Below are 26,224 nucleotides of genomic sequence, written 5' to 3' on the forward strand. Positions count from 1 at the left end.
AACTAGTGTGTGTGTGTGTGTGTGTTTCGTCTGAAGTAGTAAGAGCAACTCTAGCAGGCCCCTACTCAAGCCCCAATAACTAAATGTGGACAGGACCCCTACTCCAGACCCCATATTTGGTTGGGCACCCATATTTCTCCTCCAGACCCCATTTCTGTTGGCCCAACAGGACAGCCCCCATCCTCCATCGCTTGTCCTAGCCCCAGCGCGCTCTTCCTCTCTCTCTTCCATTGCATGTGCATGACACCCTACGGTAACCGGCTCGATTCTCTAATTGTGTCCCTGTCCAAAGGAAGAAGAAAGAGGAAGAAGAAAAAGACAATGATGAGTGGGTCTCTTCTGGCATTCTCTCTGGAATAGGTTTGGGGGGCCCGAATTTGGGTGCTACTGTTGGAGTTGAAGCAAAAAAGTTAAGCCCCAAGAGTAGGGGAAGCACCCAAATTAAAAGTAGAGGCCTAGTTTTGACGGCTAGTACTGAGTCGCTCTAATAGAGAGCCCAAGCCCCCAAGGCCAATCTGGTCAACTGTGACACAGCCCTAATTACCCACTAGTAGTACCTTCTAGAGAGATGACTACTGAACTGCTAATCTAACTAGTGACAATTAATTAAGATGCAAAATTGGAGGAAAACAGTAAATTCAATAGAAACATGAAGATGCGAAGGAAAAAAAATGGATTGACCGGCCAGCTAAGCGTGTAGTCGTGTACACACGCATTTCATTGGAACTCATTCTCAATTAAGAAAATACCAATTGGCTTTTAATTACATGTGCCAACTAGGAACTATATGAACTTTTAATTGGCACATCAAAGGATAGGTTTCTGTTGAGAAATCCGTTCAAGATTCGTGATCTGGCTGGACGGCGACAATTTAGGCACTAAATGTAAAGCATTTTCCATGTGTTGACTAGAGAGAAAAAAAATACTTGCATCAGCTCTTGTTTATTGCTGATTTTGTTGCCTACGCGTGCAGCACCTCTGAGAAATAATACTGTAGCAATGTTTAGTGAGCGTTTAGATGTCAGTGTGCTGTATCCCTTATCTGTGCTGCTTAAACTATGTTTGGGTGAGCTAGTTTAATTAATTTATGGCTGAATGTCAACGCACGATGCTGTCACTGCAAGATCATCATTTCGACCGAGACTAGACCCAGGATTGATTGATTGTGCACACACTCCGATGTCCTTGTTATAGTTCACCCTAAAAACCAAAAACATGCATGGATTTTAATGTGTACTGATCCAAGAGTAGTATGGTTCTGTCACATCAAATCTTGCGGCATATGTATAGAGTATTAAATATAGTAAAAAACAAAAACTAATTACATAGTTTGCCTATAAATCGCGACATAAATCTTTTGAGCCTAGTTAGTCCATGATTGGACAATAATTGCTAAATAAAAAAAAATGCTATGGTAGCTAAAAACAAAAAAAATTAGGAACTAAACAAGACCTATATTTGTTTACAAGTTTTGTGTCACAAACGTGGTTTTCAATGTGTCTATTCCACTTGCTATGGACTCGTACCTTTCCTAGACCTCACTTAATAAATAAATTAACAGGGGTGGACAAATTGATGGGATATTGCCATAGCATGGTTTCACAATGTGGTAGTGTGTAACATGGTATTACAGCAACGGTTCCATATCATGAGCAGCTATCTTCAGTAAATGTGCGCGGGGCCGGGTACCTGTTTAGGAACTTGGGGCATGTTCATTTGGATCTTATAGACTAACACGGGGCAATGGCATGATATATGCATATAACCTGAAATAATTTCACCAGCTGGTAGCCTTCAACACAAAAAGTCTCCTTGTTCTTAGTGAAATACAGCGTGAAGTCTTGTTCTTATATAGAAAAAAAAAAACGCGCACAAGGTTTCCGCGTACGTGTCAGTTGCGATCGAGGACACCCATAGCTTTCACGGTTTCACCACTTGAAAAGCACCTGCTGCCCCTATAGCAGAGCAGAACCCTGGACCTGGAGTGAGTATGTGGGACCAGTATCACACGTTTTTTGCACGATGACTGATGAGGACAGGAGCTAGCAAACGACCGGAGCTATCTATCTATCAGCAACTTCCTGCTGCGCCTCATCAGCCCCATCACTGGGTGTCGCCTCTCTCTTCGGCTCTTCCCATCCTGCTGCTGCTGCTGCTGCTATATAAGCTGTGTGCAGGGCACCAGCATCCCCAGTATCTCATTCTCATCCGATCCTACAGCCAGTGTTGTTCTAGACCAGAGTTCGAGCAAGGAGCTAGCTGAGCACTTGCACACAGCTCTGCTCGATCGTGTAGCTAGCGAAGCCACAGTGACCGACTTTGCTGTAGCGGATAAACCACCGGACCAAAACCGATCCATCCATCCAACCACAGAACACGTACGCGTATACTAGAGACATGGCCTCCGCGATCAAGGCTGCATCGACCTCCCGGTGGTCTTCGTCCCCGGCGGTACAGTCGTCGCCGCTCCCGAAGCGGGTCGCCATGCCGGGGCGCCGGAGGTCTGTGGCCACTGTAAGATCGGTCGCCGCGGTAGCTCCGGCTGCCCCGGCGCCGGCCAGGCTCACCGGTGCCGGCCTGACGGTGTCGCAGACCATGTCCAAGCTCAGGGCGCAGGGCAAGGTACGTATATAGTACTATTCCTATGCATGTAATTAACCAGGCTGGGCTTCCGCATACGTAGTACTGATTTGGAGCTTTCGGTGTGCCGGCGTGGTCGCAGACGGCGTTCATCCCGTACATCACCGCCGGCGACCCGGACCTGGCGACGACGGCAGAGGCGCTGCGGCTCCTGGACGCGTGCGGCGCAGACGTCATCGAGCTCGGCGTGCCCTTCTCGGACCCCTACGCCGACGGGCCGGTCATCCAGGCGTCGGCGGCGCGGGCGCTGGCGAGCGGCACGACGCCGGACGCTGTGCTGGCGATGCTCCAGGAGGTGACGCCGGAGCTGTCCTGCCCGGTGGTGCTCTTCTCCTACTTCAACCCCATCGTGCACTGGGGCCTGCCCGACTTCGCCGCCGCCGTCAAGGACGCCGGCGTGCACGGCCTCATAGTGCCCGATCTCCCGTATGGAGCCTCGTGTGCTCTCAGGACTGAAGCCATCAAGAACAACATCGAGCTGGTGCTGCTCACAACACCATCTACGCCAGCGGATAGAATGGAGGAGATCACAAAAGCTTCACAAGGATTCGTGTATCTCGTAAGTGACACTGTGACAGTGACACCAAATTTACTGCCCAATGTTTAGCTATATATATAGCGTCTGAACTTGATGATGACAACATGCTCATCCTACTTGACCCATGCATCACAGGTGAGCGTCAATGGAGTTACAGGTCCACGCGCAAACGTGAACACACGTGTCGAATCTCTCATCCAGGAGGTTAAACAGGTAATACAATCTTGCCAAAGAAAAAGAAAAAAAGAGGCCATTTTTCGTTCATTTTTGTTACCCTGCAGACAACGAGACATGACTCCACTGTCACTGAGTTAGCATGTGTTTTTGTTTGCAGGTCACTGACAAACCTGTTGCTGTTGGCTTTGGCATATCGAAACCTGAGCATGTAAAGCAGGTAATCAAGGAAAACTTAACTATAATGTCTCAAAAACTTACTCACATACTTAATTTATAGCAAATTCTAACAGTATATATTGTACATGGACAGATTGCAGAGTGGGGTGCAGATGGTGTGATCATTGGCAGTGCAATGGTGAGACAATTAGGTGAAGCAGCCTCTCCCAAAGAAGGCTTGAAGAGGCTAGAGAAATATGCCAGGAGCATGAAGAACGCACTACCATGCCAGTGAACTAGTCGGATGACGCAATATATAGGCTGTTAGCATGCACGTTAGAAAAACAATCTTGGCAGGAGTAGGACAACTAATAATGATCCATTCAGCAAGATTGCTTTGTACACATTGTAACGAAAAGGTATCAATACAAAACTCAGCGATTCCTAACTCAATACAAAAATCAACATTGCGTTATTGAATTGCACGGTGCTGCCATTCAGTGGTTACTTCGTTTGTTCTAAATTATAGTTCACTTTGAGTTTGTCCTAACTGAAACTTTTTAAAGTGTAGCTGATATTTTAGAATAATGAGTCAATATCTATAATAGTTTCATTACATTCTTCATGAAATTTTGATACGCATTTATGTGAACTTGTAATGATAGTACTATCATATTTTTCAGAAGATTTGCGAATCAGAGTACAGCAAATTAAAACTAAACTGAGATCTAATTTGAAATGGAGGGGAATATGTGTAGGATTTTGATGTATGGAGGAATCCTAGTTACTATTAGGATCCCTTTTTGTTTGATCAGATCATAATATCATGATTCTATCAGATCTTTTGCAAACTATATATTTTTATGTACAAATTTCAGAGTGCGGTGTTAAAAATCAAAGCCAGTGATATTTTGAACGTTGATTTTTTTTATTTTTTTTGGAAAAAACTTGGGAGCACCACCCATTCACATTTTTCCAAGCCACCTTAATTTAAACTACCTTATTGGCTCATGCTCCTGCATGTGCTAGTAACTCTTTTTTTTAAAAAAAATAATCTAAAGAGAAATTTGGGCCCCAATGCCAAAAAATGGCTTAGCTTTATTCTCTTTAAATTTTAAAATGTTTGCATTCTAACACGGTACTCATATGGATATATTGTCTTATATTTGCTTAGTCGTAATAGATTTTATTTGCATCAAAGCTCCATGTGCATTTGACATGTTTAGTTAGAACCTTAGCTTCGGGTTTGTGCTGGACATGAAGATACATGATTATCGCTTTTCTGTATATATACATGGTGCGAATTGTGACACATATTGTGGGGGTATAAACCCCTATACCCTTACGGCTGGACTTGGGCCAGGAGGCTTGGCCCATTACGAGACGAGTCCAAAGCTTGATCCGACAACCTGGAGCTCCGCGCAAGGAAACAAGATGTGGAGATCAAGCAGGATTCTGGTCGGTTAGAATAGGAATTGATATCGAATTATCCATGGCAATTGTAACCGACTAGGATTAGTTTCCAGATCTGTAACCCTGCCCTCCAGACTATATAAGGAGGGGCAGGGGACCCCCCTAGGACATCATATTCTCTCAACACAAATCAATACAACCAGACGCAGGACGTAGGTATTACGCCAACTCGGCGGCCGAACCTGGATAAAAAGCTTGTCCGCGTCTTGCGTCACCACCGAGTTCGTAGTTTGCGCACCGTCTACCGATAAACTACTACCGTGGGTATACCCCAAGGTAGACTGCCGACTAGCTTTCGTCGACAGTGGCGCGCCAGGTAGGGGGTGTGCGTGCAACTTTTCCGGCGAACAAGATGGTCACGATCCCAGCTTCCGCGACCGTGCCCGAAGGCCTCACGTTCACCGTCGGCTTCGCGACCACGGTTCCGAAAGAGATCCAGATCCAATCTGAGATCACGCCGTCTCCGACCACACGCATGACGGCACCAAGCGCCCGACCACCGTTCCCACTCTACAAGGGAAAGGAGATCGACTGCTCGGACCTCCTCCAAGCGCTCGATCGCGCTGACTCCAAGCTACTCGAAGTCTCCCAACTAATAGATGGAGTTCTGCGCCGGCCCGACCAAGCTGCTCGAGCGGATTTTTCGAAATCCCGCCGGCCAACTCGTGTCGCCACACACGAACGGCTGGGAACGTCCCTGACGATAACCTCAACCCCCTCAGGACGATCCGTCGAGCTCAAAAAGGAAGACTATCCTTGCGGCCTGAACAACTCGGCCTCTGTTTACTCACAGCATGTCCAATCCGTTTTCAGCAAGGCGGGTTGGTCGCCGACAAGGAACAATCGTCACCATGTCAACATGGTGACAATCCGAGAGCTACGGGACGGCCGGGTTTCCAGCACCAACTCAAGCACCGGCTCCGTCCCCACCGAGGTTATAAACACCGAAGACGAGGGCTACGACCTGGATTTTCCTTCACACCCTCCGGGTTTCGACCGATTCCCGATATTCCCCCCCCCCCCGGTGAGGGGATATTGTGTTCAATGTCAGCGCCGACGAACCGGCCGTTGACGGAGAAACAGATGACCAGAGGCAACTCCGTGAACAGCGTAACGCCGATCGCGCCCGACGGCGTGCGGACGAGCAACAACAGATGCCACCAAGTAACCTCAACGATGCCTTTGACATGGTCGGGGACCAGCCAGTCTACAAAACGCCAAGCGCCAACGTGGCTGTCGCCATGGCCAACCTGGATCGGCTTCCTGACACCCCCGAATGCCAGGGAGTCCGGACCAGCATCCGAGCACACCTGATCGCCGCAATGGGACAGACAGCCACTCTGCTCAAGAGAGTCCAGGACGTCTCTTATACGGAAGCCGCCTCCGACCAGACTAATCGTAGCCAGGTCTCACCCAGCAGGCGTCACCGCAGCCGCTCCCCCGACAACCGTCGAGGGGACTCGCGGCGCGACGATGGTGGTCGGGACGCCGATGGCCGCCGCAAGCAAATTCATGGCGTACGCGGCCAAGAAGAAGATCAACACAGGGATCTCCGCCACAACATCCCTCCCAAAGATGCCCGGGACCGCATCAACAGGCGCGCCGCAGAGAGAGCAGCCCACGAAAACCTGCGCCGCATCGAGTACGATGCGACCCACGGTCCTCCGGGCCTAAGACAGTTCTCCTCACACCTCCGCCAGGTCGTGTGGCCCCGCAATTTCAAGCTCGAAAAACTTAAAAAATACGACGGCAAGGAAAATCCAGAGAACTGGATCACTCTCTATGAAATCGCCGTCCGATCAGCGGCAGGAGATGAGCACGTCATGGCTAACTACTTCCCCGTAGTACTCGACCAGGCTGGTCATCAGTGGCTTCTCGGCTTGCCCGAGGACTCCTTCGACTCTTGGGAAGAGCTACGCCAGGCTTTCATCGACAACTTCATCGCCACATGCGAGCAGCCCGGAAACAAGTATGACCTTGAAAGGATAAGAGACAGGAAGAATGAACCTCTGCGCGATTACATCCGACGATTCTCGGATATGCGCCTCAAAATCCCGAAGATTTCTCATGACGAGGCCATCTCAGCCTTTATCAAGGGCTTGCGTTTCCATGAAGCGCTGAGGAACAAGCTGTTGCGTAAGCGCCCATCAACGGTAGCAGAGCTCCTCGCCACGGCTAAAAATTACGCCGATGCCGATGACGCAGAAAAACTAATCCGAGACGATGCGAGAGGCCCCGACCAGCCTTCCCGGCGAGATGACGGTCGTGGTCGCTACGACAACAGAAATCACCGCCGCTCCGACAACCGCGATCACCGAGAGGGTTGGGATCGGCGGCGCGACAGCCGCGACGACTTCAGAGGAAAGCGCCCTCGCGACTACGACCACGAAGTAAATACGGTCAAACGTCCCAATGGACGACGGGACTACCAAGACGACTACAACAAAACGTTGAAGGGACCGTGCCAGCTACACCCAAAGTCTAACCATACCATGGAAGAGTGCCGCGTCCTCAAAAGTATCTATACACGGCGGGCCGCCCAAGAGGACTCCGCCAAGAAAAATAACAAGCGCGACGGGCACGACCACGTAGATGAGGATGAGGACCAAGATAGGGACCCCCGACACCAATACGTCAGCCCCACCGACGTGGTCCACTCCATTTTCGGGGGCAAGGTCTCCACTGAGTCCAAGCGAGAAAGAAAGCTGTTAAAGAGAGCCTGCCTCAACATAGACAGCACGGACGGGCTGATCGCAGATCCGAAATTTCCCGCGTGGTCCCACAGGGAGATCTCGTTCAGCAGGAAGGACCAGTGGGCCGCTATCCCAGAGCCGGGTCGTTTCCCACTGATTCTTGATCCCTGCATCAATAGCATCAGATTCGAGCGCGTGCTCGTGGACGGGGGAAGCTCCATCGACATCCTCTTCCGCAACAGCCTGCCCGCCCTCAAGATATCATCGGCACAACTAAAACCTTACGACGCCCAATTCTGGGGGGTTTTGCCAGGTCAAAGTTCAGTGCCCCTCGGACAGATAACATTGCCTGTCCAATTCGGCACACCCGATCACTTCCGGACGGAGTTCATCAACTTCGTAGTCGCGGATTTCGACGGGACCTATCACGCCATACTGGGCCGCCCATCGCTGACAAAGTTCATGGCAGTCCCGCACTACTCATACCTAGTCCTTAAGATGCCCACGGAGAAGGGTGTCCTAACCGTCAGAGGCAACGTCTACACCGCGTACACCTGCAAAGAAGAAAGCTTCAAGATCACCGAGGCAATCGACCTCTCAATCCGCATGGCGGAAACAGCAAACCAAGCCGCACAGCTGCCTCCCGACCAGCTCCGATTACCTGAGCAGGAGACAGCCAGAAAGAACTCGAAATCCAAGGAGTACAAAGAAGTGCAGCTGGTCGAAGGCAACCCCGAGAAGACAGCCCTCATCGGGGCTAACCTGGATCCAAAATAGGAAGACGCGCTCGTCAGGTTTCTAAGGGACAACGTGAGCGTTTTCGCATGGAAACCCGCAGACATGCCCGGTGTCCCACGAAACCTGATCGAGCACTCCTTAAATGTCTCGAAGACCGCAAGACCAATCAAGCAAAAACTGCGACGGTTCGCTCGTGACAAAAAGGAGGCTATTAGGACAGAAATAACACGGCTTCTAGCAGCCGGATTCATAAAAGAAGTGTATCACCCCGATTGGCTCGCCAATCCGGTTCTTGTACGCAAAAAGAATAATGAATGGAGAATGTGCGTTGATTACACCGATCTCAACAAACACTGTCCTAAAGATCCTTTTGGTCTTCCTCGCATCGACGAGGTGGTCGACTCAACGGTCGGATGCGAACTCCTCTCCTTTCTAGATTGCTACTCTGGTTATCACCAGATCTCGCTAAAGGAAGAAGATCAGATCAAAACATCCTTCATCACACCCTTCGGCGCATATTGCTACACTACCATGTCTTTCGGACTTAAAAACGCCGGGGCCACTTATCAAAGGGCCATCCAGCAATGCCTCCACGACGAGATTCGCGATGACCTCGTCGAGGCCTATGTGGACGACGTGGTCGTAAAAACAAGGGACGCGAGCACCCTAATCGACAACTTAGACCGAACCTTTAAGGCACTCAATAGGTACAAGTGGAAGCTCAACCCCAAGAAATGCATTTTCGGCGTTCCTTCCGGTCTACTGCTCGGCAACGTCGTCAGTCGCGACGGCATACGACCAAACCCTTCAAAAGTCAAAGCCGTACTCGACATGCGACCACCGAAGAACGTCAAGGATATTCAGAAGCTAACCGGATGCATGGCCGCCCTCAGTCGTTTCATCTCAAGGCTGGGAGAAAAAGGCCTCCCTTTCTTCAAACTATTGAAATCGTCAGAAAAATTTTCTTGGACAGAGGAAGCCGACGCTGCGTTCACTCAGCTTAAGACCTTCCTCACTTCACCACCTGTCCTCACAGCGCCTCAGCCCAATGAAGACCTACTCCTTTACATTGCTGCAACCGACAGGGTTGTTTCCACGGCAATAGTGGTCGAGCGAGATGAACCAGGTCACGTCTTCAAGGTCCAGAGACCCGTTTACTTCATAAGCGAAGTCTTAAACGAGTCCAAGGCCAGGTACCCACAAATACAGAAGCTTATATACGCCATCCTGATAACGTCAAGAAAGCTGAAGCACTACTTCGACGGCCATCGAGTCCTGGTGACAACCAGCTTCCCTCTCGGGGACATCCTGCGCAATAAAGACGCCAATGGCAGAATCATGAAATGGGCAATGGAATTATGTCCATTTTCCCTGGAGTTCCAGAGTCGCACCACTGTCAAGTCTCAAGCCCTGGTCGTTTTCATTGCCGAATGGACGGATCTCAACGAGCCTTCCGTTCCCGATGTCTCAGACCACTGGTCAATGTTCTTTGACGGGTCCTTGAACATCAACGGTGCAGGCGCTGGGATATTGTTCGTATCACCCAACAAGGACAAACTCCGTTACGTCCTTCGGATCCTTTTTCCGGCGTCAAACAACGTCGCCGAATACGAAGCATGCTTGCATGGCATACGACTAGCCGTTGAACTGGGGGTCAAGCGCCTCTATGTCTATGGCGACTCCGCTTTGGTCATCAACCAGCTCAACAAGGAGTGGGACGCAACCCATGAGAAGATAGATCTCTACTGCAAAGAAATTCGCAAATGGGAAACTAACTTCTATGGCATAGAGTACATCCACGTGGTCCGGGATAAGAACCAAGCAGCAGATGCGTTGTCAAAGTTAGGCTCATCTCGGGCCCAAATCCCGCGGGGTATTTTCGTCCAGGACATCCATGAGCCGAGCGTAAGCTCCCCCCTGGTCGACAAGCAACCCACCGAGGCAATGCTCATAGATGACGCCACTCCGACAACCGGTGGGCGTGACTGGCGTACCCCGTTCATCAAATACATATCAGACGGGACAGGCTTTCAGGACAAAACAGAGAACGAGCGCCTCATCCGACGATCAAAGAACTACATCCTGGTCGACGGAAAACTCATGCGGAAAAACGCAAGCTCCGAAGTACTGCTCAAGTGCATACCCCAAGATGATGGTATCAAGCTCTTGGAGGACATACACGCTGGATCCTGCGGCAATCACGCCGCATCTAGAACGCTGGTCGGAAAGGCTTTCCGAGCAGGTTTTTATTGGCCAACCGCGGTCGGCGACGCAGAAAAACTGGTTCGGCATTGCGAAGGATGTCAGTTTTTCGCTAAGAGGACCCACGTACCTGCCCATGAAATTCAAACCATCCCGTCGTCTTGGCCCTTTGCTTGCTGGGGGCTTGACATGATCGGACCATTTAAACCAGCCCCGGGCAATTTCAAGTTTGTCTTCGTGTTAATCGACAAGTTCTCCAAGTGGATTGAATACATGCCCCTGGTCAAGGCAACCTCCGAGAAGGCTGTGGAGTTCGTCAATCAAATCATACACAGATTCGGCATCCCGAACAGCATAATCACTGACCTGGGCACTCAGTTTACTGGCACCACTTTTTGGGATTTCTGCGATGACAGAGGCATAGTCATAAAATATGTGTCAGTGGCACATCCACGTGCCAACGGTCAAGTCGAACGTGCTAACGGAATGATCGTTGACGCCCTAAAGAAAAGGTTGTACACCGAAAACGACAGAGCACCCGGTCGATGGATGAAAGAATTGCCGGCAGTGGTCTGGGGCCTCCGAACTCAGACCAGTCGAAACACAGGGGTGTCTCCCTACTTCATGGTGTACGGTGCAGAGGCGGTCCTGCCATCTGACATACACTTCGGATCTCCTAGAATCGAGCACTTCGACCAGGCGACCGCCGACAACGCCAGAGAACTCGAAATCAATTGCATGGAGGAAAAGCGTTTAGTTTCATGTCTCCGAACAGCAAAATATCTCGCGGCAGTCAGGCGATACTACAACAGGAACGTCAAGGACCGTTCCTTCGTGGTCGGCGATCTGGTGCTTCGATGGAAAACAAGCCAGGAGGGAATGCACAAGCTATCCACTCCCTGGGAAGGACCCTTCGTGGTGACCGAGGTCACACGACCTACGTCCTACAGATTGGCATACCCAGACGGAACACGAGTGCCTAACTCTTGGCACATCGACAAACTACGACGTTTCTATCCATAAAGTTTTAATGACTTTCTTTTGTAAGTATCTTATAATTTTTGATAATGAAATTCTCTATTTTTTTTTGCCTATACCTTGTCACACACAGCACTCGGCAAAACTCCTGCAATGGATGCTCTTAGCGACAACCAAGACAAATACGGTGACACGTCACTCAGATATTCTTACAGCGCTCAAAACAACAGTCATGACAAAAAGTAAACTTTATTACAAACTTTACATACAAAGTTTACAATAAATACCCCGACGGGCAGACACTAGTCTATTCCTACAGACTACTTTATTGGCCTAGCTGCTCGGGCTGATCACCCGCCTGGCCCTGCTGCCCGGACGAAGGGGTCGGGGCCACCGGCGCCTGGCTGGTCGAGACCGCAGGCGTCGACCGCCCATCTCCCGCAACGGACGCGCCCGACAACTCCCTGGCCGACCTATCTGAACTCGGCTGGTCTGGAGGAGTGGCCGTTCCGCACAGATTGATGTCGCCGATCACTGTCGACGACAAGTCCAGCAGACCACCCCGAAGCTCGTCCGCTTCCTGTGGGCCGACTTCCTTCGGGTACCCCTTCTCCAGCCTGCTCAAGTCGACCAGGGGGTAGTGGGCGCGCACCATGCTGAGGACGTGCGCGCCGGCAAACTCCCCGGCGTCCTTCACAAACTGCTGGAGCCAGTCCCACGCCCGTTGCGCCTTCTCGACTGGGGTCAACTGCGGCGCGCGGGGCTGGCTCTCCGGGAGCTCGGGACTGATCAGGTCTAGGACCGGGGACACTCCTTTCCAGATCCTGCAACAGTTGACCTTCCAGGAGTCCCGGTCCTTGATCAGATCATCCAGGTGCTTTTTGGCGTTCACCTTGAGCACTGCAAACGAAACGAAGCGTTATTTTCGGCATACCAAACAAACAAAGGGGCAGGCAGCAACCAACAAGGCGGCACCCATTACCAGATAGCTCCCGGTCTTTTCGACCCTATTCCTCTACTGCTCGCCGCCCGGACTCCAGCGCACCGGCGAGCTGTTGGCTGAGCTGCTCCTTCTCTTGTCGGAGGCGCGCCACCTCCTCCTCCAAGTCTGCGTGAATCATAAACTGGTCAGCAAAGCAAACTATACAAGTACGCAAAGCTGCTCGGAGCGTGTGACTAACCTTCTTGCAGTCGGTACTGATCGGCCAAACGACGAGTGAGGTCGAGACGACGCTCCTTTTCGGCACTCATCTCGGCCACCTTCTCCCCGACCTCCGATCGCAACCGGTCTACCTCCGCGGCAAGGGCCTTGTTCTCGGCCATGACGCCTTCTATCTGGTCAAAGCACCGTTTCCGGTACTTCGTCGTTTTCATTGCGCCCTACAAAGCAAGCATATAATGACCATGCAAGACAAGGCATAGAATGTACAGCAGTACAAAAAGCCGCTTACCTTGACTTCGTCGACGAGGCGCTTGGCCGCGCGCTCCACCCTGGCGGCCTCTTCGGTCTCGGCGAGCTCCTCATGCCCGATAAAGTGATCCCCGCGTTGGCGCCACACATACACGTGTTGGCGGCCATCACGGGGACGACCCTCAATCTCTTCCACCTCATCATCGGAGGCCGCCCGGGTTTCCTCCTCCTGTGCTGCGTCACCCCCGGTGGTGGTCCCAGGTATTACTGGCCCTTGGACCAGACCTGGGGAGCCCGCAGCCGAAGAGGCTCCTGCTCGGGGCGGCGTGGGGACTTCACTCCCCCCGGCAGGAGGAGCGGTCGGAGATCTTCCCTTCTCTGAGGAGTCAGTTGGGGGAGCCTCTCCAGCCCTGGTCGGGCTGCTTGTCGTAGTCGGTGCCGCGCTCGGGAGCCCCTCGGTGCTCCCAGGCGCGACTGCAGCTGTTGGCTGCTCTATGGTCTGGGGGGCCGCATCCCCAGAACCGCGGGTAGGCTCGCCCGTTCCCTGGCTGGCAGTTTGGCCGGGGTCGACATCCGATGCCGCACTACAGGAACAAAAGTTAAATTTCAAAAAAAAAAGTCAAAGAGGAGTCCAAAATACGTAAGTCGAACACTTACAGGTCTGATCGACGGTGGGTGGCGGTGAACCTCCTCCTCGCCCGGCCGGTCGGCACCTGCGCCCCCGTCTCGACAACTTGCGGTGCAGGGGCGTCGCTGGCCACTCGATCAGTAGCGGCCGGCGCATTATCTGGGCGACCCCGGGGCCGTCGGACCAACGACGGCGCAGCCTCCTCGTCGTCGTCGTCGTCGTCAACAATCCGCACGAGCCGACGACGCTTCGATGCTTGGCTGCTCTCTGCCGGTAGATCCGCTGGCAGCTCCGGTGTCGGCAAAGGATCTGCCGGCAATGGCCTCTTCCCCGCTACCCTCTCCTCGGAGGTCGGAACGGGGCGGGCTTGGTCCTCTTCACTGCTGGTGTAATGAGTACACCGAGCAGCGTCCTCCTCTGGCGGGTCTTCTCCCGCAGGATTTTCCATCCCCGGTGCCAGTGATACATACACTGTGCACCGGTCGACATCGCCGATCTGCAAAAGCAACAGAGAGGAGTCAGCTGCCGACGATATACGAATGCTAAAACAAAATAATCTGCTACATACCTTTGGTGCTGGTCGTCCTAACTTGAAGGCTTGCACCCGATCACTGCCACGGATGAAGCCTCCGTCCGCGAAGTTAAACAGCTCGTTCAACAGCTGTTGTACCTCCGCTTTCTCCAAGATCTCTGGCCGCATCCTGGTCGGGTCCACGCTTCCGGCATACTCGTACGCCGAGTGCACCCTCTTCTGGCAGGGCATCACCCGACGACAAATGAAGTTGCCGACCACGCCAAGCCCGTCCAGGCGCGACCAGTCGATCAGCTTCATGAGATCCGCCACTGGACCGTCGAACTCCGGGCGGTCGGTCCAGCTCATCCTCTTCTCAGGAATGTATCCCACGTCGCAGAATGTGGAGCTGCCCGGTTCCTCCCTGATGTAGAACCACTTCCTGTACCATTCGGTCAAGGAAGTGTTCCATGGACAGTGCAGGTAGCGATTCTTCATTCCATCACGAAGGTTGAGGTATACTCCACCTGCAACCTTGGAGCCTCCAACTGCTCCCTTCTTCCTCAAGCAGAAAAGATACCGAAAAAGATCGAAGTGCGGCTCTATGCCAACATAGGCTTCGCACAGGTGGATAAAAGTGGAAATGAGGAGAATTGAGTTCGGGTGCAGATTGCAAATCCCGATCTCATAGTACAAAAGAAGACCTTGAAGAAAAGGATGAACAGGAACACCAAAGCCCCTCTTAATGAAATCTTCAAATACAACGATCTCACCGGCGCGAGGGTCGGGGTAGCTCTCCCCCTCCGGTGCCCTCCAGCCGCCGAGCTCCGGGCCGTGCAGGAGCCCCATATCGACGAGGTCACCAAGAGATTTCGTGGTGCTGCGAGACTTCTTCCACTCCTTGGCCATCAGTTCGGCCCTCTTCCTGGAGTCGCTCTTCGCCATTAGAGGTGCGAATGTGGGCTTGAGTTAGGAAGATGCAGGCGATTGGGGGAGATGAGAGCGGAAGGTTTGAAAGCAATGGCAGGGTAAGCAGTACAGGCGGAACTATCAGGCCCTTATAACCCGCAACTCCACCTCTCCCACTTCCCGAATTCTCGGGAAGTGGGCGGGCCATGCGGCGGACGCGGCGTTTCGGTTTACAATGATTATAGACAATTAATGCGGTGGATTTTTCGTACCAATTGATGGTTTCCTTTTCTCAAACCATGCAAAGGCGGCTGCACAGTTGCCAGGCGCAACTTTTCATGCATCCGTCTGACACCCCGTCAGGAGGCCTCGTCGCGTCAACTTTAACTGGGAAGATCTTTTCAAAAAACAAGAAGACACATACGCCAGAAAGTCAACAATCCGGGGACTGCGCCGACCACCGAGCACTCGACGCTCGGGGACTGGTCGCCCAGTCTATTAGCTCGGAACTTCAAGGACTGCGCCGACCACCGAGCACTCGACGCTCGGGGACTGGTCGTCCAGTCTATCAGCTGGAAGCTTTAAAGGACTGCACCGACCACCGAGCACTCGACGCCCGGGGACTGGTCGCCCAGTCTATCAGCTAGACGCTTTAAAGAACTGCACCGACCACCGAGCACTCGATGCTCGGGGACTGGTCGTACAGTACAGCGACACAGAATTCTAAAAAGCACTTGGTGCTTGGTGACTGGTCGATTAATCTATTCAATTGCAGTCAGACTGGTAAATTCCACTTTTTAGACCTTGCTACAAGGCTCATACTTCGCCTTCCAGCAAGCTCGGGGACTACATCGGTACGATGCATCTGGCGATGCATCTCAGTTACAGAATTTCTTTGAGGACTTTTGTTTTGACCCTGGCACCACGTGCCTGCGTCACCTACTACCAGGCTCGGGGACTAAGTGGGCACACTTCACCTTGCGGTGAATTTGCTTGCTTTTTTGATGTTTATACCTTTCAAAAAAGTAAAGTGGGCACACTTCACCAGGAAAGAAATCTTTTTTTAAATTTAGAGCACCATGCATTCTTCGAACAACCTGCTTCTTTGAACCTGCTTCTTCGATGTCAACGTTGATCAACTGTCTTTTGAGTTGGTCAGAATACCGTTGCAACTGTTCGGGCAACTTTCCTGAAGACGTCAAGCCTCACTGATCGAAGAAGCTCAAGACGGCGTGTTACACCATAATACATGGTGCTCGGGGACTAGCTGTGGGGGTATAAACCCCTATACCCTTACGGCTGGACTTGGGCCAGGAGGCTTGGCCCATTACGAGACGAGTCCAAAGCTTGATCCGACAACCTGGAGTTCCGCGCAAGGAAACAAGATGTGGAGATCAAGCAGGATTCTGGTCGGTTAGAATAGGAATTGATATCGAATTATCCATGGCAATTGTAACCGACTAGGATTAGTTTCCAGATCTGTAACCCTGCCCTCCAGACTATATAAGGAGGGGCAGGGGACCCCCCTAGGACATCATATTCTCTCAACACAAATCAATACAACCAGACGCAGGACGTAGGTATTACGCCAACTCGGCGGCCGAACCTGGATAAAAAGCTTGTCCGCGTCTTGCGTCACCACCGAGTTCGTAGTTTGCGCACCGTCTAACGATAAACTACTACCGTGGGTATACCCCAAGGTAGACTGCCGACTAGCTTTCGTCGACACATATATACTTGAAGTAAGTTCTTGTACATGAACAATGACAAAAGTAGATACACAAATACTTTGGGTCACTTTTTTTATAGTGGCAGTTATAGGTAATTTGGAGGATTTAGATTTTTGTTGTTTAATCAATTGTGGAGGTGGGTAACTTTGAGTAAACTTAGTAGTTGCGCTTTAGATTACTTTTATAATAGTGAAGGTGGATAATTCAGATGATGATTAGGGGAGTTACTTTAAGTTATTTGGAAGAAGAAGTGGTTAATTTTAAATCTAGTTTTATTTTGGAGTTATTACTTTTACAGTACTTTTATAATGGCAAGGTGTATGTAGAAAACAAAATAGATTCAGTGGTTATTATATGGTGATTAGAGTCTACACCTCGATGGCTAGACATTTTTCATTTGGTTGAGAATTTAGGTTTAGAGTGTTTTCTAGTAATAAGGAATAACATGGTGGTGTCCAATAAATAAACAGTAGCAAGGTAATAATTATTATCACAACTCAGTCATTTGAGAGGGGTTCCATTCCATTACTTAACGCATCACGCATCACACGTAAAAAGTAAGAAATTTTTCAAGATAAACTTCAACATTCAATTTCTCGTTTAAATGAAAAAAAAGTATTTTAGGATCAGGGTCCTTAATTATAGGATCATATATATAACACGGGAACGTCTCCTCGAAAGAAGAAGAAGAAGAAGAAGCACGCGAACATGTGGATGATATCGGGGTTCGTCATCACAACCTTGGTTACCAACCAGCTGCGGTGACGGTGGCTGTGCATGTCGTCATCACAGCACGCAACTCGCATGTTTCATATAGCGGTGGCTGTTTCTAATGTCTCCATCTCCTTTTGTTTTCGGTCCATGTACAAAGAATTGCCACCTAGTCCTAGAGCTATAGCTATTTTTTGTCGGTTAAGCTCGACCCCTCGTTAATCATCTCGTCAGGGGAGCCAAGGCCACGACGAGTTGGTTTGGAACTAGAGCTATCGTCACTATCAGTATCAGGCTATATTGACTCTTCAAAGTAGTAATCCCGTTCTTGCCGTTGTCGGGGTAGTAAGCTTGACTTGACACGCCCACATGCATGCGTCATGCATGGTGCGTCAAGGCGGAGGCGGCGGCGGCATATGGTACTCTTTCCTTTTCCGTATCAGCCATTGGGTCTTGGTTAGATAAAAAAAAATAGATATTATAACATTTTTCATTTGTATTTAATAATTATTATTTAATCATAGACTATAAATAAGACGGAACGCATGATATTTTATGGTTGTAATAAGATGTTACTGCACACAAAGCACCAGCCGACTCGAAACTTTGGTTTTTCACGTGTTTGGGACTTTCGGCACGATAGGCCTTGTTTACTTCCAAAAAATTTTGCAAAATAGGAATAGTAGCACTTTCGTTTGTATTTGACAAATATTGTCCAATTATAGACTAACTAGGCTCAAAAGATTCGTCTCGTCAATTTCGACCAAACTGTGCAATTAGTTTTTATTTTTATCTATATTTAATACTCCATGCATACGTCTAAAGATTCGATGTGACGGGAAATCTGAAAAATTTTGCAAAATTTTTGGGGAACTAAACAAGGCCTTGGTCGTCATCGAAAGGCCGGGGCCCCGCGTCGCTCACAGCAGCCACAGGAGGGACGACGCAGGCAGGCCACTGAGAGAAAAGCCCCATGGGCCATGCATGGCCGCGACCGAAACGGAAGCACACTGTGGGCTGACGTTGCCCACAACGTCTTGGGCTGACGCCACGCAGCATCGATCCTCTAACTAGTGTGTCTTTGCCTGTTTTGGCAGTGGCAACTCCCTTGCTGGATTATACGTATTTGTTTGTTCAAATATTTTCACCGAATTTGACATCCGAACCCATGTCCAAATGTCTACACATATATTGTCATAGTAAAATTCGCAAGACAAGTCTATTTTGTTGCTTAATCTGTGCACCACCTTGGTTTTGATTGAAGTTGCTTATCCAACAGACGGATGTTTTACAACAGCTTGGCAATTAGCGCTCGATTTTATCTACCGTCCTATCAGGAATGGACAACTCTCTTTTCTTCTTCAACCTTGAACCGTTTCTCCTTTAGACCTAATTTAGATACATATGTATCCACCTCAATTCACATGTATTGATATAAATTGAAGTAGAATTAAACTAACTTTTATTCCAATCTACTCCAACACATATGTATTGAAGTGGATACATATTGTAACATCCCAAAAATTCACATTCAAAAATCACTCGCATTAAAAATTATTTTCAAAATATATTTTAAAAACTATAAAATAATTTGAGCTCTATAGTATCTCTATCTAATCCATCCATATTTTTTTTCGCGCACAAATAACCGCGAGTACCAGCAAGCTTACATGCAAGAAAACATAGCAGTGCACCAACACAAATATATATCTCATGCATGCATGCAGGACGAGCATGCACCGTCCATTTGCATACACCTGCATGCAAGGACATGGTGATTAGGCACCGTCCATTTGCACACACCGTGCATGCAAATGAGACATTGCCATTTGCATGAAAATTAGGCATCATCCACCGTCCTGTCGTCCTGTATAGCCATGCACTACAGTAGTAATTCTAATGGCACGAAGCTGAGCACCAGCGGCATAACCTCACTCCTCTGGCCTATAAAAAGCCAGCCTCGGGTGCTCACTCTCACCACCCGAGAAACACGTTCACTCACTTGCTCACTCGCTCTCACTTCGCGTATACCGTATACGGCCATAGGCACAAGCCGAGCTCGACTGTCGTCGCAAGACGAGGTGAGCAGCTCATGAGCATCTCCTTGCTCTTCTCTGTCTTTCTGTAGTATTTTCCTGTATTTTTTCTTATATTTGTCTGTACCGATTCACTGCTAAGAACTCCACGAATAGAACCATAACATACAGAAGAGCTCTAATGACCCCTGCTAATTTCTCTCTAACCATGCATGCGTGGGCCACAAGCATTAACTTCACCAAATAGTACATGCATGCATGCACTACCAGCCAAAATTCATCACGTGAAGCATGTATTTCTTAATCATCGTTAGCCTTTTTCGCATGATTAAAGTCCGGCCATTTTATAAATACCATATGCTAACTCTGATTTTAATAATTCTTTTTCCTAAATTCATCTAAAATCATGATCTACCTCTCATATTAATTTCATGATTTTTGGAGCTCATTTGAATTTATGTGATTATTTATCTGTGCTTGTTGTCTGTGTCGTTCGTCGCGTATTTTAGTTGACGGAGTGAACGAGCCGAAAAACGAGAACGTTGGAGACGAGTACCGCGAGTTTGACGCCGAGGACCCGGACTGTCAGCAGGAGTTTGCCGAGGACGCCGACGGAGGCAAGTCCAACCGATCCCCTTTGATGCATATTGATCCTATTTTTAAACACAACCCGTAGAAGCCGTTTTAAATATTGCATGTACGATATATGTACGAAGTATTTTTGCTGCTTAGTTAAAACCTGTTGAATAGCCATCCTTGAATTGATATTACCCGGTAATTGTCTTGTTCGAACCTAGAAACAAATAATATGCTATGACAGAAATATTATTATTTAGTATGCTTAGGACTTGTTACTCATCCTGGATACTCATCGCTATATTTTCCCAAATATAATGATTTTAAAAGTAAAAGTTGTGAGTGGTGAAAATAAATTGTGGGTATTGTGAAAGGGTTAATGAACAAGTTATAGATGTGATTACTATAGAGATGGGGCGGATGGGATCTGTTTTGGGGATGCCCTGGTGTTGTGGCTTATACCTTGCGGGGTTAAGCGTGAAGATATCCGCCTTGTCTCGATTAAGGACTGAGTTGATGATTCATCTTGCCTAACTCATTTATCGTACAACCACTCGCCTTGCATGGGAAAGGCTTAGTCTAAATCCCTCTAGTTAGTATGGCAATCACCTGGAGGCAGGTGTGCAACGGGACACTAAGTAATGTATGTGAAATTGTGGAAATATATGAAAAGAGCTTTGTGAATTATTGTGGTATCATGAGATGTGGCCTTAGTGTTCCCGTGGTGAGTGCCATTACTTAGCTATGGAGGGTAATGACTTTGATGGATCTGTGCTTGCACGACGGTGTAAGTTATGGTATCCTACTTGTGGGAAAAGTGTACAACCTCTGCAGAGTGTAAATCTATCTGGATAGCCGTGTCCGCGGTCTCGGACGGGTTATGGTTTGGTTTCAACAACTAGATGGGTTGGGATGAGTGAAAGCATGTGAGAGAGTGTGATTTTGGAAATAAATGGTTGACTGTCATTGTGTTGTGGGAACAATGGTTCAACAACACTTAAAATTGTGATCAAAACCCCATTTTCAGAAATACTATCATATGTGGAAAAAGAGTTCTTTTACAACAGTATTTGTGAAGTAAAACCTTGCATGTGTAAAAAGATAGCTTTATGCAAATAAAACTAAGCCTCATCCTTGATTTATCCATATGCATATATATTGTTATCCCCTTCCGTAGGGTAAGGTTGGATTTGCTGAGTACTTTGTACTCACCCTTGCTTTATTAAACAGAGGAAGATCCGGACTTCGATCCCGAAGTGGCGTTCGAGTAAGGTCGTGTCTGCACCCAACTAAGCCTGTGTGGCATTGGGACTTGTCAGATGTTCGGTTGTGATATCGTTTGTTTCTGGGTCCTTTGGACCTATGTTGTATTTTGGTGTCTTATTATTATAGCGTGCCTTCATTGTCCACGCTTATCGAGACTACTGCGCTGAAACTTATCTGATGTAATAAATGTGTTACTAGCCTCCTGGGACTAGTATTGTATCACATTTGAGTTCCTGGTTTACCAGGGGCGCTTCACATATGCATCCAAACAAAGCCTTAGACCTTGTTCATTAGTTTTCTCAATATAAAAAAGACCGATGGTCTATACTTTTCATCCACAATCAAAGTGGATTGGAGTGGATGGAAGGGGATTGAGGGAAATTTTGACTTGTAGGGGATTAAATCCTCCTTGATCCCCTTCAATTCATTTGAATTGGGGATGAAACAAACAAACTCTCAAGGGGATTTGAGGGAGATTGACTTATTGGAGATTTAGTTCCCCACAATTCCTTCCAACCTCTTAATTTAGGGATCCAACAAATAAGCCTAAATTTGTTCACAGAGCTTAGCTCTCATGGCTAGGAGCGTATGCGTCTACCTCATCCCAGTGTCTCAATTGTCTCCTTGCTACTAGGTCCACCTCCTCCTCCCTCTACCACGCTAAAGAGATAGAGTAGAAGCGATTGAGACCTTCAGAGGGGAGAAGAAAAAAAATCAAGTGTAGTTTAAAGACCCTAAATTGTTTTTTCTTTACTTAGGAAAAGGTGTGTTTTTTAATGTTCAAATTTGTTAGGGACGCCTGATGGAAAATTGGCTTCTATATTAAAGCAGTGAGATTTTGAAAAGAAAGAAATCCAACAAATGTGCTTTAACTTTTTTTTTATAAGCCACTTGAAAACTCATTGTTTTACCGATTGAAATTCTGAGAATTATTGAGGATGCTCTAAGACCTCAAATAAAGAGTCTCTCAAATAAATCACATCGCTTATAGTTTTAAAATACATGGACCAATAATGAAATATATTATTACAAAACTCTCTGTTTTTTTAATCTTCTAGCCTCCCTCACGATTTATTCAGATTTAGTTTAGCTAAAATCAAATCTAGAAATTGCCTAATGAGTGAGATGACGACCGGTAAGTGATCCCTGCCCACAGATAAACCACTGGTACACGTCACACGTGACCTTCGCAAAATCGCAGGTCGCAATCAAGCTGCGTGTGCTCCCCTCCGTGTCCTCGCCCTTCGGTTTGCCGCCCGCCGCCGCCGAGGCCTCCTCTTCGACGGCTGCTCCTTGACGGGTTGACCCCACGGAGGCGGCGCTCGGCGGTGGCCCTGTCAGGGGGAACACATCCCCGAGCCCATGGCCAACCGCGACGCTGCAGCTGGCAAGCTCACCGTCGCGGAGACCTTCTCCAGCCTCAGGGAGCAAGGCAAGGTGCGTGCATTTGAGCCCTCACGTTCGCTTCGTCGCAACCCTTGGGGCCAATTCACCCGAGCACCCACATTTCTCTTGCTATTCCTGATTGAGTTGCGGGGTTGGATTGCTGCAGCCGTGGTGGCCAATACCCAGTGTTGGTCCCGGTTAGTTGCAGGGAATACCTAATGTTGGTCCCAGTTACTTGCAGGAAAATGGATCAGGGTTTGGAACAATCTGTGCATTCCTTGCATGAATTGTCCAAACCTAGCGGTATTATGTCGAATACACACTGTGCTGGTCTTAATCTCCGTAAAAATCTAGTCTGAAAACCAGTGTTTCCTTTTTTTTTTGCTGCCACAGTGTTCATTCTCAGCAAAGGCATCTGCACTAAGAAATTTGTATCCAGAGTAGCGATGAGATGCTAAGCAGAGACCAATTTTTAGTTGCAGGGATCTTGCCTTGTACTCCATCCATTCCAAATTACAAGTCATTTTGCTTTTCTAGGTGCATAGGTTTGCTATGCACCTAGATATATGATATGTCTAGATACATAGCAAAAACTATGTACTTAAAAAGCCAAAACAACTTCTAGTTTGGAATGGAGGGAGTATGGTGCAGCTGTGCCGTAGTTGGCGAATAGTCTTTTGGGGGTCCTGGTTTAGCGAATAAAATTTAATGGACCCTGGGTCCAAGCCATCGCTCCTGTGACTCCAACCCTGATTGCTTAAACTTATGTGGTAAAATCACCCCTTAGGAGGGAGGGTGGAGCCACAAACCATGGAGCTGCGCAGACGTAGACATCAAATCACCCGGATGTGGAGAGGAGCCACATCTCGTAGCATCTCCAAGAGTTTGGTAAAATTAACTTGCTAAATCTTCAGTTTTAGCAAGTTGCTAATTGATTTGGCAAGTGAAAAAAAGTGTTCTCTCCAACAGTTTTGTATTCTAACTTGGTAAAATTCATAAAAATAGCACCTAGTCGGCAGCAGCACCTGGTCAGCACCGGCAGCAGCACCTAATTCTCATTCATAAACTTAAACTTGGACAATTCTCATAACTTAAACTTGGACAAACGTTTAAATTGACTCATAATTCAACCAACTAAACTTAATTTTCTGCATGTCTCGCGAGAATCTTCTTCTGCATAATCTCAATCCAATCACGCTGCATCGGGTTGAGGGAGGTCATGTCCGCTAACATAATTTCTTTTTCTTCTTTCATCAAGTCGGCTTCAGATTTCTTTGCTTCATTTTCCACCCGCTTCTTCTCTAGCTCTAGCGTAGCCTTCTCTATCTCTAGTGTCGCCAAGAACCTGTCCTCTTTGGCCTTCTCCTTGACCTTGTCGTAGGCCTCTTTCTTTGACCACATCTTCTCCAAAGCTTCCATGCAAGCCTCACCACCTCCTCGCCTAAGATTTTCTTTTACCTACAGATAAGTTCAAAAATAAATGTTTTATCATGAAGAAAAAATACATGTAAAATACATAAAATGCTTGACAATAATTATGTACCTTCTTTATCCCATCTGACCTCTTCCTAGTAGGCTCAATTTGTCCAACATCACCAGCTATGACTTCAACATCATTGCCGGCTCCTTCATCTCTTGGCCTGGACACCTTTGTTGTCTTCTGTTTCTTTTTGCTTGCTGCTAGTTTCTCAAGCTCTACAAGTTCTGCCATCTTGGCTTTCCACTTGTCCTCCCCTTTAAGTATGTTCCAGCAATGATCAAGAGCAAAAGGCTTTTTGTCCTTATCTAAGTCCGCGTAATACTTCTTTGCATCATTAAGCTAAACAGATATATTGTCAATGTATATATATTTAAAAAATAAGATCAACTAAAACATTCAATACATATGTCATACCTTGTCTTGGATAGTAGTACCACTTTGATTCCTACGAAGAATGGCCTCATAGCACGAACAGAACTTGTTCACGGACCATTGTATTGTCAACCACCTATGCATAATGGAACTCTCCGTACGAGGAAGTCCAGTTTCATTGTGTTGCTCGTAGTAAGCATGAACTCTTCCCCAAAATGTTCCACGCGATTGATTAGCCCCGTTGATGGGATCCTTGCTAACATTCAACCATCCTAAGCAAACAACTTCATCCTCCTTGTAATGAAAATTTTTGGACCTCCTTCCTCCCTTGGTACTGCGGCTTGCCTGCACTTCCTCAACAGGATTAATGTCTTCGGTGATTGGAATGGACTTCTCGCCCAAATCAGGAACATGAACCCCTTCTCCATTGCAAAGAATGTTGGACAGGAATTCTCCATCATCTCCTTCCATCCTAAGATCAGATCAAAACAAACAAATCCTAATTACCAGAATATATAATTGTATCACTAAAAAATAGTTCAACTGATCAAAGAAACATCGTTGCCTGGAACTGCTTTGGGCGTGTTTTGCAAAGTTGGTCATCCTAATTACCAGAACGACACTCATATGTACTGGGCTGGGCAGATGCAATTCCAGTATACGTGAAGGGCTAACTCTAAATCTTAGAGCAAAGTAGCATGTAAATCAAAGCAAAACAAATTCAGATTTTGACTGAGATGCCCAGGTTCAGGCACTGCATTCACCATATCCGGTTACGCCCAAGCAAGCTTCATTTTGACTGAGACGGAGCAGTGCCTCTATGCTGGTGCCAGGTGGACTCGCTGTAGGTGAAAACGAGTTCGAGTCAAGGGAGGAAGGAGGTCCTCCCAAAAAACCACCGCCCGCCGCTTTCACCCCAGCACACACCCACACCCACACCCCCGCGCCATGGCCTCTCCTCGCCCCACCTCCCTCTCCTCCCCCGCCGCCCTCATCCACCTCCGCCTCCAGCCCCTCCCCAGCATCCCATCGCTCCACCCCACTACCCTCCCCTTCCCGCGCTCCCTCCCGCTCCACCTCCCTTCGCTCCGTCTCAGTCAAAAGAATAACTTGAAGCAATCCCTAACAACGAGATGAAGGGCGGCGCCGGACCAACGTACCTGCTGGAGGGCGGCGCCGGACCTACGAACCTGCTGGAGGGCGGCGCCGGACCTTCCTCCACGCGAGAACGGCGGCGCGAGGAGGCTTCACGGCGGCTGCAGATCAATCTTCACGACGGCGCGAGGAGGCTTCACGGCAGCGCGAGGAGGCTTCACGCGAGAACGGCGGCGCGAGGAGGCTTCCCGGTCTTCAGGGAGAGGAGAAGAAGCGGCGCCTGCGGATCCGGAGTTTGGCGCGGGCGAGATGGCGCGCGCGGGAGAGAAAGAAGCGGGCGCGGGAGGGAGGAAAAGAAGGCCGATGCGCGCTCTCTACGCGCGCGGAAGGATACGCGCGCGGAGCCTCCTCTTTTCCAAGTTGACAAAATACCAAGTGCATATACCAAGTTGTTGGAGATGAGAATTTGTGGTTTTGCCAAAAAATATAGAATACAAAGTGGATATTGGGAGCTCTGA

General features: G+C 48.7%; 3 protein-coding genes across 3 annotated transcripts in view; 2 read left to right on the forward strand and 1 right to left on the reverse strand.

Moving 5' to 3' along the window:
• On the forward strand, nucleotides 2,182-3,991 carry LOC8061167 (indole-3-glycerol phosphate lyase, chloroplastic). Its single transcript, XM_002463693.2, has 5 exons — nucleotides 2,182-2,622; nucleotides 2,723-3,199; nucleotides 3,314-3,391; nucleotides 3,513-3,572; nucleotides 3,666-3,991. Exons 1-5 carry the CDS (start codon nucleotides 2,398-2,400, stop codon nucleotides 3,804-3,806), a joined length of 981 nt encoding a protein of 326 aa, XP_002463738.1. The 5' UTR covers nucleotides 2,182-2,397; the 3' UTR covers nucleotides 3,807-3,991.
• Nucleotides 22,550-26,224, forward strand: part of LOC8081256 — a 5,510-nt gene continuing 1,835 nt past the window's right edge. Inside the window, exons 1-2 of the mRNA XM_002463694.2 lie at nucleotides 22,550-22,975; nucleotides 25,751-25,999. Coding sequence (XP_002463739.2) covers nucleotides 22,736-22,975; nucleotides 25,751-25,999 — 489 coding nt within the window. The 5' untranslated portion in view covers nucleotides 22,550-22,735. The remainder of the gene's footprint in view (nucleotides 22,976-25,750; nucleotides 26,000-26,224) is intronic.
• On the reverse strand, nucleotides 23,874-25,105 carry LOC8061168 (glutathione S-transferase T3). The gene is made up of 3 exons (XM_002466250.2): nucleotides 24,654-25,105; nucleotides 24,303-24,578; nucleotides 23,874-24,217 (listed from the first exon to the last, which is right to left on the reverse strand). Exons 1-3 carry the CDS (start codon nucleotides 25,080-25,082, stop codon nucleotides 23,900-23,902), a joined length of 1,023 nt encoding a protein of 340 aa, XP_002466295.2. The 5' UTR covers nucleotides 25,083-25,105; the 3' UTR covers nucleotides 23,874-23,899.

This window comes from Sorghum bicolor, chromosome 1, assembly GCF_000003195.3.
Source record: "Sorghum bicolor cultivar BTx623 chromosome 1, Sorghum_bicolor_NCBIv3, whole genome shotgun sequence".
Lineage (NCBI taxonomy): Eukaryota > Viridiplantae > Streptophyta > Magnoliopsida > Poales > Poaceae > Sorghum > Sorghum bicolor.

Bases quoted from the DNA above. Each gene is read 5' to 3' on its own strand.
- LOC8061167 (XM_002463693.2), top strand. From the start codon at position 2,398: ATGGCCTCCGCGATCAAGGCTGCATCGACCTCCCGGTGGTCTTCGTCC. The intron at 2,623-2,722 runs GTACGTATATAG...GCGTGGTCGCAG, and splicing joins AGCTCAGGGCGCAGGGCAAG to ACGGCGTTCATCCCGTACAT. The intron at 3,392-3,512 runs GTAATACAATCT...TTTTGTTTGCAG, and splicing joins TCATCCAGGAGGTTAAACAG to GTCACTGACAAACCTGTTGC.
- LOC8061168 (XM_002466250.2), bottom strand. From the start codon at position 25,082: ATGGAAGGAGATGATGGAGAATTCCTGTCCAACATTCTTTGCAATGGA. The intron at 24,579-24,653 runs GTATGACATATG...ATATCTGTTTAG, and splicing joins GTACTACTATCCAAGACAAG to CTTAATGATGCAAAGAAGTA. The intron at 24,218-24,302 runs GTACATAATTAT...ACTTATCTGTAG, and splicing joins GGTCAGATGGGATAAAGAAG to GTAAAAGAAAATCTTAGGCG.